Source organism: Fukomys damarensis, unplaced genomic scaffold (genome assembly GCF_012274545.1).
Source record: "Fukomys damarensis isolate Sample0158 unplaced genomic scaffold, DMR_v1.0_HiC HiC_scaffold_16, whole genome shotgun sequence".
NCBI lineage: Eukaryota > Metazoa > Chordata > Mammalia > Rodentia > Bathyergidae > Fukomys > Fukomys damarensis.
In genome coordinates, this window is record NW_022900928.1 from 25,046,624 (window position 1) to 25,064,590 (window position 17,967).

Here is a 17,967-nt window from a genome sequence, read left to right on the forward strand (position 1 = left end):
AATTACCTTCTGTATATTGCATGGACATACAGATGCTACAAAATACGTATTTCCTAAAGAATGTCATATACCCAGAAGAAATAGAAAAGTGGCACCAAAAAAGAAAAGTATTCCCCATAAATTTGGCAATAAAAAGACAGATGACAGAGGGAAGGACAGAGCCAGAGATCACCTAAACATCAGGAATGGCATGAACACCCTTCAGAAGCTGATAGAGATTTTTCAGGAAGGGAGCAGCTAAGGGGAAATGTTTTGGCTGGAACCCTAGAGAACAACTGGACATTTGGAGAAAGATTTTGAAATGATCACCTAAAATAGCTAGTTCCAATTCCAATTTATCTTGAACGATTCTGCTCAGTTCTTCCCTCCAAAAGAAGTTTTCCTTAACCTGTATCAGACATTCCTCTGTTCTATGCTTCAAAGCTCTTTCCCCTACTATCTCACCTGTTACTTCTTAGAATCTGCCAAGGGTCGTAGTGCTTCACCTACACAATTCATCTTATCTAAGACATAATTTTATAATGTTAATAAGAATACATCTCATTATCATGCAAGACAAGAAGTAAATATAAAAGTGGGGGAAATCCTACCACAGCAAAAGATCATGAAAAACATAACACACATCGGTTATAACCATCACTATTAATGGTCTCACATCCCCAGTGGAGGAAAGATAGCCTCTTCAATAAATGGTGTTGGGAAAACTGGATCTCAACCTGCCAAAGATTAAAACTGGACCCTTATCTTTCACCATGCAAAAATTAAAATCCAAGTGGATTAAAGATCTAAATACTAAAACAGAAACACTAAAATTGCTGGAAGATAAGTTAGGCAGAACTCTTGAAGACATTGGCATAGGAAAACACTTTATGAACAAATCTTCAGTAGCATGGGAACTAGCAGAAAGAATCAACAACTAGGATCTCATCTTAAAAAGCTTCTGCACTGCAAAAGAAACCATCGACAGAACTAAGAGACAACCTACAATGTGGAAAAAAATTTTACCAGCTGCTCCTCAGACAAAGGATTATTATCTAGAATATATAAAGAACTCAAAACTATCAACCCATCCAAATATAAGGACCTGATTCAAAAATGGGCATCAGAAATGAGCAGACATTTCTCAGACAAAGAAGTAAAAGCATCAAGTAAATATATGAAAAAATGTTCCACATAACTGGTCATTCAAGAGATGCAGATGAAAACAACACTGAGATTCCACCTCACCCCACAAACAATGGCTGCTATCAAGAAATAACTCAATAACAAATGTTGGTGGGGTTGTGGGGAGAAAGGGACCCTTCTCCATTGTTGGTGGGAGTGCAGACTAGTGCAATCACTATGGAAATCAATATGGAGATACCTCAAAGAGCTGGGACTAGAGGGTCCATTTGACCCAGCCATCTCTTTTGTGGATATCTTCCCAAAAGAATTAAAAGAATCATACCAGAGTGATATATGCACACCCATGTTTATAGCAGCACAGTTTGTAATAGCTAAAATTTAGAAACAGCCCATTTGCCCATCAGTTGGAGATTGGATAAAGAAGATGTGGTTTGTCTATAAAATGGAATACTACTCAGCCATAAAGAATGAAAAATTAGATTCATTCATAGGAAAATGGATACATATTGAGGATACACTTCTAAGTGAAATAAGTAAGTCACATGTGTAAATACTGAATAGTTTCTCTGGTATGAATAAACTATAATAGTACATAAGATCCTAATGAGATAACTGAGATTGTGAAATGGGAATAAAAGGGCTAAAGGTGTAGGGAAAGTGGGAAGGGTATGGGAAAGTTAATAAGGAAAAGAAAAAAATAGGAGAAAATGAAAAAATGAAAATAAAATGTTTGTAAATGGGGAGGGGAGGAGGGGGTGAAGGGAGGGCAGGGACAAGGGGAAAAATGAGAACCAAGACCTGTCATGTAAAGGTACAAGATCCCAATAATGAATGTAACTGTACTGTATACCTAAAATGTACCAATAAACTCAATGAAGAAAAAAATATTAATGTCTCAATTCACCAACCAAAAGAAATATACTGGCAGAATGGGTCAAGAAGCAAGATCTAACAATATGCTGCATACAAAAAAACACACTTAATTCAAAAAGAAACATAGACTGAAAATTAAAGGGTGGAAAACAATACTCCAGGTGACAGGAACCAGAAAAAAAATGGGAGGAACTATCCTATTTGCAGATCAAATGGATTTAAAACCAACACTACTAGAGAGAGATAAACAATGCAATTACATCCTTGTAAATGGAACAATCCAAGAGGAGTAGATAACAATCATAAATATATATGCACCAAATACTACTGCTCCCAACTATATAAAATAATTAACAAACATGAAAAATCAAATAAGCACTAATACAGTCATAGTGGGGGACCTCAATACCCCACTGGCACAAATACACAGATCAACTAGACAATAAATAAACTATGAAATACTACATCTAAAAAATAACTCTTGAACAAATGGATTTAACAGATGTTTACAGAGTGTTCCACCCCAAAAAAATCAGAATACATATTCTTTTCAGCCGCACATGGGTCCTTCTCCAAAATAGACCACACACAGGCTCAGAGAACATGTTTAGATAAAATTCAAAGGAACTGGACTTATCCCCTGTATATATTTATATCATAGTATGACCAAGTAAGAAACCAATAGAAACAGAAACCATAAGAATTTTGTAAATATATGGAAATTGAACAACACACTCCTTAACAACCAATGAGTCACAGAGAAAATTAAAAAAGAAATCAGACAGTTTCTATGATTAAATGACAATCCCAAAAACACATACCAAAATTTATGGGACACAATGAAAGCTGTCTTGTGAGGAAAATTCACAGCAGTGAATACTCATATTAGGAAAACAGAATGAGCTCAATTACACAACCTGATGCTGAACCTCAAGCTTCTAGAAGAAGAAGAGGAGGACGCACCCAAAGCTCATATAATGGAGGTAAGTATAAAGATCAGAGCAGAAATCAATGCAATGGAGACTAAGAGAATGATACAAAAAGTCAATGAAGCCAAGAGTTGGTTCGTCAAAAGAATAAACAAAATTAACAAACCCTTAACCAACCTTATTGAAAAAGGGAAATAAAAGGCCCAAATCCATGCAATTAGGAATGAAAAGCGTGAAATTATAATTAAATTAAAGCAGAAATCCAGAGGATTATCCATACCTACTTTGGGAAACTATATGCCAATAAGATGGAAAATACAGAAGAAATGGACATATTCCTAGATATGTATGAATTGCCAAAGTTGAATGAAGATGACCTAAAAATTCTAACCAACCCAATATCACTCAATGAAATTGAAAACATGATCAAAAACTTGTCAACTAAGCAAAGCCTGGGTCTTGATGGCTTCACTGCTGAATTCCACAAGACATTTAGAGAGCAACTTCTCCCACTCCTGTTTAAATTCTTTGGTAAATTTGAAAGAGAAGCAATACTCCTGAATTCATTCCTGGAAGCAAGCATCACCTTGATCCCCAAGCAGAGAAAGACCCAACTGAAAAAGAGAACTATAGGCCAATCTCACTAATGAACATAGATGTAAATATCTTTAATAAGATGCTGGCAAATAGAAAGCAGAAGATCATTGAGAAGATCATACACTCTGACCATGTAGGATTCATCCCAGGGATGCAGGGATGGTTCAATATACACAAATCAATAAATGTAATACACTATATTAATAAAACCAAGGGCAAAAACAGTAAGATCATTTCAATAGATGCAGAAAATGCATTTGACAAAATCCAACAAGCATTTATGATAAAAACCCTACAAAAATTGGAATAGACAGTCTCTACCTCAATCTGATAAAAGCCATGTATGAAAAAGCAACAGCTAACATCATACTAAGTGGTCAAAAACTGAAATCCTTCACACTCAAATCAGGAACGAGACAAGGATGTCCACTATCACCACTCCTGTTCAACATAGCTCTGGAAACATTAGCCACAGTCCCCAACTTGAAACTATACTACAAAGCTACTGTGATAAAAACAGCATGGTACTAGAAAAGAAACAGACCTGAGGATCAGTGGAATATATTAAAAGATGCAGAAACAACTCCAGACACATTCAGGCACCTCACCTTTGACAAAGGAGACAAACATCTTCACTGGAGGAAAGATAGCCTCTTTAATGGTGCTGAAAAAGCTGGGTTTCAACTTGTCAGAGTTTACAACCAGACCTATATCTCTCACCATGCACTAATCTAAAATCAAAATGGATTAAAGATCTAAATATTAAAAGAGAAACACTAAACTGGCTAGAAGAGAGGTTAGGTAGAAACGCTGAAGACATTGGTATAGGAACGCAGACATTGGACAGCAGGATGTGGATATGGGGTGCAATGTGGTGTTCGAATCGCTGAGTGTGAGTTGTGAAGATCCCAGGACCATAAAAGAGGATGATGACATAGACATGGGAGCCACAAGTGTTCAGAGCTTTATGGCGAACATCTTGGGATGGGATTCGGAAAACAGCATGGAGAATCAGCACAATATCTAAGACCACAGTTGACATTAGGACAAAAAATCCATACCAGATGTTAATTCGGATGTCATCACAGGAAACAGGAGCCAAGACAATATATTTACAAGTAGCATTCGTGAGGATATTACTTTTGCAGAATGTCAGTCTTTTTAGAAGAAGTATTATGGGGATTATTGTGCCATAACTTCTCAGAAAGATAGCCACTCCAATCTTCCCAATCAAGGAGTTTGTAAGAATACTGCTGTACCTCAGAGGGTAGCAGATGGCAATGTAGCGATCAAATGCCATCACCAGCAAGATCCCTGACTCAGAGATGAAGGTGGAATAGTTGAAGAAGAGCTGAGTGATGCAGCGATCCAGGGAGATCTCTGCAACGTGGACCCAGAAGACGGCCAGCATCTGAGGAACCGTGGAAGTGGATAAGACAATGTCTGCTCCTGCCAGCATGCAGAGGAAGAGGTACATGGGTCCATGGAGACTCTGCTTTGTGAGGATAACGAAGATGATCAGGCTGTTCCCAAGCAGAGCAATCACATAGGAAATGAAGAAGGGGATGGAGATCCACATGTGCTGGTCCTCCAGGCCAGGGATGCCCAGCAACCAGAAGACTGTGTGGCTGACACCGCTGTGGCTTAAGATATTTATATCTGGCAACACCAAGAGACATCTCACCTCCTCTTCACTGAGGCAAAGGAAAATACATATTTCCTTTAGTATTTTTTATGATGTCACCAGAAACTTTTGGTACATTCCACAACATCCATCATCTGTGAATATGTAAATAAGAAACATATAAAGATGAAAGATGATCTATGTTTTAATGAGTGACAGCTAGTCTATACTATCTACAACTAATCACAGAAAGAAACGTTTTTCTATTAATTTCACTTAAACAGAAAACCATGAATACACACAGGAAATCATTAATCATATGTGGGAAACCTGTAAAACCATGAAGCATATACTTGACCTTGACCTTTAGTAGTTTGTTCTAAAATAAATTTTAAAAGAGAAATGGTATATGAAAAGGTGAGCAGAGAGATCAAAGCACATATGTCCCTGAGACATTATGGGGCCCAAGTGGCTGGTGCAGAGTCTGCTGGAGAGAGCAGGGGAGATGGCTGTACAGGACGATTTGTTCTGATTGTGAAGGGTCTTAGTCACAGCTTTACATTCAGATTCCATCCTTTACAGAGTGGGTAGCTACCAGACATTGCAAAGACATAATTTAAAACAGTTTCTGTAGTTGAAAAAGATCACCCATGCATGTTATTGGAGCATCAACTGTGGACATTGTAGCCTAAAAAGCAAATGGTGTTCTGGGAACAGAATGGATCCAAACATGACGTCACCACAGGGAAATTAAACTGATACTGATTAACTTTTACTTCATGCCAAGGAATGCACTACAAAAATGTCCTTTATATATTCTTTGTGATGTGTAGTGAATTGATATCTATTCTAGGGTCTAGATATTATCTCCATTTTACTGTTAGGAAACTGAGGCTTATACAATACTACTCATTTGCCAAATGTCACAGACCAGTAATTGACAAAACTGAGATTTCAAATCTCTCTGATTTCATTACCAACAGTTTGCATATTTACAAAAAGGGCAAAAATAAATTTAGGAGGTAAGAGAGGCTGTACTCTGGGCACAAGAGGAGTAAATGCGTGTGTTCAGACCGTAGGAACCAAGGTTTGCAATGACTGAAATTAGAAAAAGAAAATTATTATTTGGGAGTAGGTGGTACAGTTCTTCATCTTTAGAAATTCTGCTGGTGGAAACTAATAAGTAACTTCATTATTTATTTCTTACATACTCCTCTTCCTTGATTACTTTAACCCTTCAGCAAGCACTTTCTGAGCAGTGACTATTGTATGCTGTGTGCCACGGTCCTAACTGTGCTTACAGGTTGAGGTGATGGTGAGCACGTGAGTAAACAGGAGTAGTGATGTCCCAGATGGAATAGGCCCAGAGAGCACCTTCTGAGAAGAGAGCCAGATCTGCCCTACTTTCACTGGAGTGAAGAAATGGAAACACTTGGTAAAATACCTTGGGATGAGGATGGAAACTACTGGTAAGACACTTGCTTAGCATGCACAAGGCTCTGTGTTTGAACCCCAGCACCGCAAATATACTCTCTTCACAGGTTTTTCTGAAGATATGAAATCCTTTTCATTTGTAGCTCACTGGCTAAGACATATATTATGCTTATTAAGGTTTTTTCCTTCCATTACAGTCCTCTGCATCCCTGATTTTTCTTTTTGGGAAGGAAAGTTGACTCCTGATTTTCTACTTCACCTTCTAATATTCACTAGCTGGCTCCACAAAGACTCCTCCAATATCAGCTTTGGCACAAGTAACCCCGAATCCCTGCAATGCTTAGTTCTCCTTAAACATTATCTCCAAAAGAGTCTACACTTTTAACAAGACATTCTGTTTTCCCATCTCAGGCCTCCTTATAGGACACCTATCTTTTGCTGGATTGTTTCTCTTTACCCTTCACTAAACTCCTTTAGCTCATGTACACTCCAACTCACCTCCCAGACCTCACCTTCCACATCTGCTATCACTAAGCAGATTCATGCCTCTGTCTTCATAGGTGTTGTCACAATATTTCAATAGTCTCCAAGAGTGCTGTCACCTTTGCCCTGCATTTCCTATATGAGACAACACCAGCCTAGTTCTCACCTTTGTTTTGGAACCTGCCCCATCCAGACACCTCTGCAGCCTTAGATTGAGACTTCAGGAGCAGACACAAGATCTGTAATCAAAGCCAGCTTGTTGTAGGAGGACTAAAGTCGGCTGTTCAGCCTCTTTCTTGAGAACCCTGGAAGGATGACACAAAGTCCCTCCTGGGACTGAGCTGCACCATCACACTCACTTTCTTCCCAAGTGGGCTGAGTCTCAAGCCATTTCCTGCCACTATCTTCCTCCTGTCTCTTTTCTTTCTTTACCTTTCCAAGATGATCTGATCGGAAAGCCTTTCCCACCTAATCTAGCCTTGCTGATCCTACTCTGAACACAAATAGAAAAGGTAGAAATATGTATCAGTGATTCGTAAAGTTTTGTTCTTCATGAAAATGACTGCATTGAAGTTGTACCCATCCCTAGGGTTTTCATAAGATTCACCCTCAGAGTCATGAATACCAATGATGCTTATCTCTGCGGCCTACTGTACACAACGGAGCATACTTTGTAGTTAGTAAAACATGTGGGTCATGAATAATGTGGACACATTTGTATTTCATGGACTCTTTTTTTTTGCGGGGGGGGTACCAGGGATCGAACTCAGGACCTTATGCTTGTGCGGCAGCACCACTGAGCTAAACCCCTGGCCCTCATGGTCTCTATTTTGACTGTGGTTTAGCTCTTCACTTCATTTTAATTTTCATTTTCATTGTGATGCACCTTAACATAGCTTCTTTCTTTTCTTCTTTCCTTTCTTTTTCTTTCTGTCTTTCTTTTTCCTTGCTTCCTATCCTTCTTAACTTGCAGTACAGTAAACTCCCATTCTGGGAGAATGTGCATAAGTCAAATCTGCAGACTCTCATACAACTTTGACACAAATACATAATGTAAAGCATATGAAAGCCAAACATCCACATAATATACTCTAAATACACTACTTTTTTATAGTTACTTTTAATGGTTGTATTGCATAGCACAACTGTAAACAAACTATACTTTTACAGTACATTTTAAATGGTAAGGTAAACACGTGAGTTCTTCCCTGCTTTGTTCACATCTGTGAATATTCCTACTACAAGGTCCATTCCTGTCTGTGGAAGTTCAAAACTTCAATGTTTGTAAGTCAGGGACTTACTATAATGGAGAGTCAACACAGGGCCATAGCATTAAGCTACATCCCCAGGGTTTATTTTTTGAAACAAATTCTTGTTAAGTTACCCAGGCTGGGCTCTGACTTTCAATCCCTCTGCCTCAGTGTCACTGGGTGCTGAAATTAGATATTTGCACCATCATACCTGGTGTTGCTTGCTTTTAACCTTTCTTCTAGGATTACTCAGGTCTTTGAATCTGTACATTCATAATATTTACCAAATGTGAAAAATGTTTGTAACTATTTCTTAAATTTTTTATCCTATCTTCTTCTTGCACTTTTCCTTTTATGACTAGCATTTCACATTTGTGAAAGTTTTCATTTATTTTTCTGCTCTTTTTCTCACTTCTTCAGTTGTTTATAAGACATCTTAATTTTCTTTACTTTCCCGTCTCCCCTCCCACACTGCTCTCTCCATCTCTAGATCCCTTTCTCATTTGCAAAAATTCTGTCTCCCCAATTCCTATTATCCATTCTTCACTTTGCTGCATAAGTTATTTATACTTTGGATTTCTCCTGTAAGAGACACCACATGATAGGTCTTCTGTTTCTGATTTATGTCAGTTGATAGTATAGGTTCAAGGTGCATCCCTGTTCCTACCAGCGACTCAAACTTTTCCTTCCTTTTGGCTGAATAGTCCTCCATATTGTAAATATGTCACATTTTTTGTATACATTTGGGATTTTTTTGTTTGGAGTTTTTGTTTTGTTTTTATTTGTTTGTTTGTTTGTAGTGGGGATCAAACTCGGGACCTGTGCTTGCAAAGGAGGCAGCAGAACCACTGAGCTGAATCCCCAGCCCTGTATTCATTTATTTTTTGATGGAAATGTAGGCCACTTCAAAGATTCAGCTATTATGAGTTGTGCTGCTTTAAACATGAGCATGCATGTAGCACTATAATATGATCCTCCTTGATATTCACTGAGTTCTTTGAATCTATAAATTTATAATATTTACCAAATGTGAAGAATTTCAGTAATTATTTCTTAAATTTTTTTCTATCCCACTTTCTTGAACATTTCATTTCAGGACAACTACTTCATATCTGTAAAAGTCTTCATGTATTTATTTTCATACACCCATTTCTTTAGTTGGATAATTCTATTGCTAAGCCTTATGGCTAATTACTAGAGGTAGGATTACATTGGCCACAGTGTACCTGCTTCCATAAATGTTTTATATTTTAAAGATTCCCTCCATAGACATTGTTTCCTATTCATCATCACTGGAATGTACAAGATTGCCCTTTTCCCTTATACACTTATTGCCTGAGTGTGCTGTCAGTTTGACGTTTTGTGTCAGTCTCACAGTTTGTCAAGTGGGGATCGGTATATGTAAAAATGGCTACCAAGAATTCTTCCCTCTGTTGTACACCAGCCCCCATCATACTGGACTCATTCCCTTTCAGTGTGGAATGCCTTAGGGTCTTCTATGACTGATGGGATAAGCTTAATGTTATATGCATGAATTAAAGGGCACACACTTTGAAATGGCTTGCAACTTTCATTGTGCCCTCGTGGAGGTCACCAGCCATTTAAATACCTTATGATAGACAAACAGAGATCATGCAGAGTGTGGTGACACGGAGGACAATCAAGGAAAAGCAGAGATGAGCAAAACACAAAGCAACTTTACATCCCAAACCTATACTGTACTTAGCAAAATGTAGGTTCACATAAAAATACTCATTGACTGAAAATATGATGCATCAATTGAATGATTTGATAAGATAAATGATAGACTTCTGTGACATCAATCACTGGATGTAGCTTTGCAAGTGCTGTGAAAAGTTCCCAGCCAGATATTTGGGTTGATTTTGGAATGTCTCAATAATGTTGACTGACTGGCAGTAGAGGATGATATTTAGGAGTCTTGCAGTTTCAATTTCAGATATTTTCTCAAGAATCATTATCTCACTGTGGTAATTACAGCAGTTTGGGCTTAAGAGAGCTAGTCTAATGTAATCCTGAATACCACGGAAAATGAACTGCTCCCAGAAGCAATGATGCTTAATGATAGAATGGAGGCTTTAGAAGAAACATGAACCAAAATCCATGATGCAATTGCTCCAGAAATATCAACATCTGGAGTGAACCTCACCTGCTGCCATGTACTCATGCTAAATCTCACTGAAATATGGAAAAAAGTATCATCTTCCAATGTTTATCATTTCTGTCCTATACACAACACATAAACCACCTGGTCCCGGATCTGTTTGGTCTTGACTCCATAAATGATGGGGTTTACCATAGGTGGAATTAAAACGGACACATTAGCCAGAAGGACATGGATATGGGGTGCGATGTGGTGTCCAAATCGCTGAGTGAGAGTTGTGAAGATCCCAGGACCATAAAAGAGGATGATGACACAGACATGGGAGCCACAAGTGTTCAGAGCTTTATGGCGAGCATCTTGGGATGGGATTCGGAAAACAGCATGGAGAATCAGCACATAGGAAATGAAAATCAGCACAATATCTAAGACCAATGTAGACAGTAGGACAAAAAACCCATACCAGATGTTGATTTGTATGTCATTACAGGAAATACGAGCCAAGACAATATGCTTACAACCAGTGTTTGGGAGAATATTACTTTTGCAGAATGTCAGTCTTTTTAGAAGAAATATTATGGGGATTATTGTGCCATAACTTCTCAGAAAGATAGCCACTCCAATCTTCCCAATCAAGGAGTTTGTAAGAATACTGCTGTACCTCAGAGGGTAGCAGATGGCAATGTAGCGATCAAATGCCATCACCAGCAAGATCCCTGACTCAGAGATGAAGGTGGAATAGTTGAAGAAGAGCTGAGTGATGCAGCGATCCAGGGAGATCTCTGCAACGTGGACCCAGAAGACGGCCAGCATCTGAGGAACCGTGGAAGTGGATAAGACAATGTCTGCTCCTGCCAGCATGCAGAGGAAGAGGTACATGGGTCCATGGAGACTCTGCTTTGTGAGGATAACGAAGATGATCAGGCTGTTCCCAAGCAGAGCAATCACATAGGAAATGAAGAAGGGGATGGAGATCCACATGTGCTGGTCCTCCAGGCCAGGGATGCCCAGCAACCAGAAGACTGTGTGGCTGACACCAGTGTGGTTAGAAGCACTCATACCTGAAACACACCACCAGTAATTCTCATTTCCTTTTCAGAAGGGAGAGTTCTGATTACACTCCAAGATTTTCCTTTATACTACCAGGAGATTTTTATACCTAGATGATTCTTTCCTATTCTGAGGGTGCCAGGAACTGTGATATATAATGATAACATGAAATGGCTTGTTTCTGAATAAAATTTTAATCTCAATAAGATAGACATATATAAAGCTGATGAAATGGAAATGATTGATATATTAATGATACAAGAAAATTTTCACATAGGGGCACAATTGAATGCACAGGTCTCACTTTTCATATGCATAATAAACAATGCTTATCTGAATAAGCCAGACACATAGAGATAAATACTGCATAATCTCCCCTATATGTGGAATGTAGAAAAGTTGAACTCAAAGAAATTGTAGTATAGATGTTAGTTTTAAGAACATAGAAAGAGAAGTTTTCCTTCGGAGATATAATCATTTGATAGCTACTGGAAACCATGGTGATTATAGTTAATAATAATGTAATATTTCAAAATGCTACTAGACTAGATTTTACCACAAAAATGGGTAAGTGCACCAGGCATGTAGCTCAGTGGCAACATGCCTGCCTGGCAAGTGTAAGCTCCTGAGTTCCATCCCCAGGTCCAAAAAACAAATGAACAAACAAAACTGGTAATTATATGAGATGATGGATATGTTTATTTAATCATTCCCGATGTGCATATATATCAAAGCATCATATAGTACCCAATAATATACATATATACAATTTTTATTTGTCAAGTAAAATAATAATCATTTGTGTTTTTGAGACAGGATCTTGCTATGTAGTTCAGGCTTGGCCTTGAACTCATGGTGATCCTCTTGCCTCAACCTCCTTAGTGCTGAGATTCCAAGTCGGCACCACTACCTTGGGATGAAAAAAAATAGTACCTTAAAAAGATATAACTTTTAAAAATAAATCTACCCTTTGTCAAGTTTTGTGGATTTTAGCAAAGAAAATCTACAAGTTTTTAGGAAGGCTGCTAAAATGCTATTCCTTTTCCAATGACAAGAATACCAACAAACATTTGTTCAGATCTTAGTCTTAAAAGTAGTGTGATGTGTCGAATATGAATTCTGATTAGTAAATTTAGAAAAACTTCAAATTCCAGTCTCTTTTTTTTAGTTGGGCAGTATTCTTGATACTCAAATTTCTATTTTGGAAAATTGATGATAATACCCATGGACTTGTATTGGTAGAAAAGATTAGTGGTAATAACATTCGGTAAAGACAATAAAATACATGTTATCTCTGTATGGTACTTGAGCCAGAGAGGGCTGAGAAGTTCAGAAATGGCTCTGGTGACCACACCACAATAGAATGAGGGTCAAGTTGTTCACATGGAAAAAGGCCATGTGGCCCCAAACTAATAGGACCCCACAAAAAGGAAAACATGTGAGAAATGAAAACAAAGTCTCTGTGGAGAGGTTGAAGGGAGGATGGGGAATGGGTAAAAAATAAGATCCAAGATACATCATGTAAGGGTACAAGTTCCCAATGATGAAAGTAGTTGTATTGTATGCCTAAAATGTACCAATAAATTTAATGAAAAAAATTAATTGCTTTAAATTATAGAAGAAACTCAAGTGGTTCAATAGAAAACCCATTCCCCTGAAGCAGCAAGAAAGAAATGGAGGTGAGAGGGGAGGAGAAGGGAATGAGAAAAGAATGGAGATATGTTACATACATGTACCAACTCCACAGGAGGAATGTGATCATTATGTATTACAAACATGTGCTAATAAAAACAAAAATTGAACCAAAAAAAGACAAAATATTTTTATGTGAAGTAATTTTCACTCTGAAGGTTAACTTCTGACATGATATCTCCCCATCCTCTCCAAATGATTATTTAGCTTGGGTCTCTGAACTTTTTAACCACTGAAAAAAATCTTCTCATCAAGTTATCATGCTATAGGGCTGAGGGTGTCGCTCAGTGATGCAGCACTTGCCTGGCAAGCTCGCAAAACCCTGAGTTTGATTCCCAGTACCAAAAAAGAAAAAAAAATTGTCATACTATACCTCCTCAATATATACAAATATCATGTGCCAATTTTTTAAAATCCTAAATGCCTCAAGAAGCTTTCTGGAGCCAGTATCCAAGCACATTCAGTCATCTGTCTCCCTGATTTATGCTATTGAACTAAGTGCCCCAATTTAGGGTACTTCAAAGACTGCCCAGAAGCCAGGAATGTGCCTGACTCACACATTCCCCCCAAGTGACTCATTTTCCCCTGGTTTCACAAGGAGTTTAATCATCTGGACCTCTAACTGGTATACAGGAACTATGGGTCATCTGTCAATTCAGTGTGTCCTTTCTGAGGTCTCTGCTCATTCCCACAACCTAGTACACTGAAAAAAATGTATTACCTCCATAGTGACAAATACTGGAATAAGGATCATAACAGGAAATGAATTAATATATTTCAGTTCCTCAGTGTATACAGCCACCAGGCTCTTGGTCCGCCATGAGAGTTGAACATCTCCCTGAACAGGCTCAGGGCTCCTTAGAACATTGAGAGCTACAGAGTCTGTATTCCCACACTTTCTCCACATCCATCCCCAGCCAGCACTTTCTAGTCTATAACAGTCTGTGCTTGTGACTTTTCCCCAGTACTGTATTCATGAAAGGGGGTGGGTGAGTGAAGGTCAGGAGAATTTCATGGTACTTTTCAATGCCGTGGAGAAAATAGTCCTTTCTTCACTTCAACAAACTACCAACAGGGTTTCCTTCTCTACTGAACTGAAAGAAATGTACACAATTGTCTCTCACAAACTGAGATAAGCTGACTTCAGCATGTCAACCCCATTCTACACACTTACCTTCACCTTAGTACCTGAAACCCCACAACTGCTAGACTTCCTCCTGAAATTTCATTCCACAGCAACAAAAGGAAGACTCACCTCCCTCAAAAGGAATACTCATGGACTAAATGGGATGAGTCACAAGAGGACTCTGAGCAGTGCATGTCAAGGACCAGAAATTTTATACATTTGCCTAAAGACACCAGAGTGCATTAGTACACCAGGGACCTCAAACCTAATACACATGGGTCAAATCACCTTACTTCCTCAGTCTTGCCCAGACTACATCTGCTTCCACAACTTCATCCCTAGACTATAAATGTACATGAGTTATTTTCAATAAATACAATGTTTGCATTGCTTAGTGAAATATTTCATTTTAATGAACATGAATAAATATTAATATAATCAATCAACTCATATAATTTGAAAACCAATCTGTTATTATTTTTTACTTTTTTAGGTCAATTTCATGTTTTTAAACATTATATAGGCTGGTTATGGCAACACACACCTGTATTCCTAGAACTTTAAGTGACTGAGGCAGGAAGATTGCAAGTATGAGCCCAGTCTGTCAAGTTAGAAACTTAGTGAGACTGTCTCAAAGTTAAATTAAGAAAAAGACACAAAAAAATTCTAAGAATGGAGATTAGTGTGAAGGCCCTAGGTTCAATACCTAACACTACAAGATGAGGAAGACGAGGAGGAGGAGGAGGAGAGAGAGAGAGAGGGAGAGAGAGAGGAAGAGAAGGAAGAGAAGGAGAAGAAGAAAAGAATGAGAAGAGGAGGAGGAAGACAAGGAAAAAGAAGAAACAAGAGCAGGAGAGGACTAAGACAAGGAAGCAAGGAAGAGAGGACAGGAGAGGGAGGGGAAGGGTGGAGAGGGGAAGAAAGAAGCAAAGAAAATTGCTTAGTGCAGAGTTCCTATGGACCCTGTTCCCCTTTATTAACATTTTACACTAGTATGTCCATTTATTACTTTTAATGAGACAATATTGACACAATATTATTAATGCTCATACTTTATTTATATTTCCTTAGTTGTTCTTCACTGCTCCTTTTCTATTCCAGCATCTCACTGGGGTTACCATAATTTCTCCTTAAGCTGCCCTTTCCTGTTTCTCATACTACACTGGGAGGGTGTGTGTGTGTGTGTGTGTGTGTGTGTTTTTGTCTCTTGACATTTTATTGGTATTGCTCATGTATCACTCATGAACATAGAATGAAATCCTGAGGACCTCAGAGCAAAGAGTTTTCACACCTGACACCAAAAGCATGATCCTAACCCTAAACCTTAACACACCTCCCTACTCCCCCCTGTCCCTTCAGATGTTGTGATTGTTAGAGTAGATTGCCAATTTAAGTAGCATGGGACCACCCAGGGATTAGTAAAGCACTCTTCTGAGTGACTGTATCTGGATGAGTCATAGAGGTCTGACCTAAGAGTCTATACCTGGTCCCTTGTCCCTTTCTCAATGGTGCTGTTCCCCCGCTCTGCTTCCCTGCCTCAGTGAAGTAAGCTGCTTTATAAGGACTTGCCCTTTCACCTTGTTGCTTCTCCCTTGAAGCCAAACAAACCATTTTCTCCTTTTAGTGTGGGTGGTCGGTATTTGGTCCCAGCAGCCATAAAGATAACCAAAATAGACGTGCTGAACCCAGTAGTTCACAATAATTATTCTAGTTTAGAAATAGTACCTCAAAAATTTATTGGAACACTAACTGAAGACTAGATTTTCAAAGGCCAGTTGAATTCCAGGAATAGAATGGACCTGAATGTAACTCAGTCACATTTAAGCTAATATTTATTTTGCATCACTTTTGCCACATGGTACATTTCATGTTGATATGAGTAATCCTGTTTAATTTAAGGTCCCACTTGTTGATTCTTAGTATTATTTCTTGTGCTATTGGAGGTCTGTTCAGGAAGTCCCTGCCTATGGCTTACGGCTTCATGTATTCCCATATTTATAATACATAATAAAATTATAATTTTGAAGTAATTTCTTTTTTGAATGAGACTATTTTTTTGCTGAACACACTTAAATGCCATGACTATTTATAAGTACTATCCTACTACTAACCAATACAAGTATCCTGATGGACTCCCACTACTGGGAGCTTACCATATTGAAGTCAAATTTAGTGCAAATGTCCAGTTTGCATAGCACACTACAGACTCAAACTCTTGGTCTCAAGTCATTATTCTGTCTCAGCTTTCCAAGTAAATGAAATACAACCTATACTCAGCTTTTAAAAATTACAACTTGAGGTTATTTCTTAAAAATTCTATTATCCAAGAAATGAGAAGACATTTAAACAAGGCACAAACACAGACTTCCACCTCACCAAAGATAAACTCTGAAGGAAACGAGGAGGAAAAGTCTGACAGTCAACCATCTGGGCACCTTGAACCAATAGTACAGGAAGTGACAAAACAGATAAATGATGCAGTAGAAAAATTCAAAATAGAAATAATTTCCCAGATAACCACAGAGATGGTGATAACAATAAAAGACATGATTAGAGACTCTAGAACAGAAACAGATAAAAAAAAAATACATGAGCTCAGACCATGATGGAAACCATGAATGCCCAACATAGGAAAGAAATGGAATCCATGAAACAGATTCAAACAGATATCCAGATTAAAAACTCTATAGAAAGCATTCACAACAGGATGAATAAATGTGAAGATAGAATTTCAGACATAGAAGATAGAATTGCAGTCAGTGACCATGAAAAGAGCTCTCTTAAAAACAGTAAGGGATCATGAGAAATCGATCCAACAATTCTTAGATGATGCAAACAAGAATAATATAAGACTGAGGGAAACCACCCACTGCCTGGCCATACAGGGAGCTTGCAGCTTCTCCTCGTCCACCTCCACTCTCCAGGTGTTCATTGGAGGAGACTATTGAGAACCATGCACCACCCAGCCACAAGAGTGGCTCTGCAACATTGCCCCACCACCATGTGCCTGCTTTTGGGACTCCTGGATGTTCTAGTAACTGCAACACACTGCAGAGACACAAATGATCATAACGGCCATATTACTCAGCTCCAAAAGATGGAACAGAAGTGAACAACAAAAATAAAGGCACATCAGACCTCCATAGTTAGTAAGTTAGGGGGATCACCACCTTCCATCAGAACTTGGACTATCTTCAGGGGAAGGGCAGATGGAACCTGCAGTAAAACCTTGCAGAGTTCAACCCTGCAGTAGGTTAGGAAGCTCAGCTAAGGCCTTGTGATCAGAAATCAGCCTGAATCTCAGGGGTCTGCCATTGGCTAGCTGAGACTAATTGACTTGGCTCTACACATTGCTGCCCACATTGTCTACTGTGACAGCAGAGATATATCCTAAAAGAAGCTCTTCAAATGTTTTTCTTTTTTCTATTTTTAATTTTTATTTTTCCCATTCTGCAAATTCTTCCTTTTTTGCTTTTTTTCCCACTGTCTCCTGCTCCCCCCATTATTCTTCATCTCCCTTTTTGTTGCTCTTCCTTCCCTAATTCAGATTTCTTCTTTCTTTTTTTTTCTTCTCTTTTTCCTTCAATTGATGGTCATTAGTTTCAAAGGAAAGTGAGTACAATTTACAGCTTCCTGTTACTACTAAACTGTTCCATTCTTGTCTT

The 17,967-nt window shown here is 38.4% G+C and overlaps 2 protein-coding genes across 2 annotated transcripts; both read right to left on the reverse strand.

Moving 5' to 3' along the window:
- Positions 1 to 3,364: 3,364 nt before the first annotated feature.
- On the reverse strand, positions 3,365 to 7,126 carry LOC104847764 (olfactory receptor 52B4-like). Its single transcript, XM_033763928.1, has 3 exons — positions 7,095 to 7,126; positions 4,343 to 5,218; positions 3,365 to 3,401 (listed from the first exon to the last, which is right to left on the reverse strand). Exons 1-3 carry the CDS (start codon positions 7,124 to 7,126, stop codon positions 3,365 to 3,367), a joined length of 945 nt encoding a protein of 314 aa, XP_033619819.1.
- Positions 7,127 to 10,548: 3,422 nt separating this feature from the next.
- On the reverse strand, positions 10,549 to 11,493 carry LOC104847765 (olfactory receptor 52B4). The gene has a single exon (XM_010603332.1). The coding sequence runs from the start codon at positions 11,491 to 11,493 to the stop codon at positions 10,549 to 10,551; it is 945 nt and encodes a 314-aa protein (XP_010601634.1).
- Positions 11,494 to 17,967: the final 6,474 nt, after the last annotated feature.

What these genes read in the sequence shown, in the direction of transcription:
- LOC104847765 (XM_010603332.1), bottom strand. Translation starts at nt 11,493, where the DNA reads ATGAGTGCTTCTAACCACACTGGTGTCAGCCACACAGTCTTCTGGTTG.
- LOC104847764 (XM_033763928.1), bottom strand. Translation starts at nt 7,126, where the DNA reads ATGAATCTGCTTAGTGATAGCAGATGTGGAAG. An exon ending in AGTGATAGCAGATGTGGAAG is followed by an intron (nt 5,219 to 7,094) that starts GTGAGGTCTGGG and finishes CCTTTGCCTCAG; the next exon opens with TGAAGAGGAGGTGAGATGTC. An exon ending in GTCTGCGTTCCTATACCAAT is followed by an intron (nt 3,402 to 4,342) that starts GTCTTCAGCGTT and finishes TGTGGAATTCAG; the next exon opens with CAGTGAAGCCATCAAGACCC.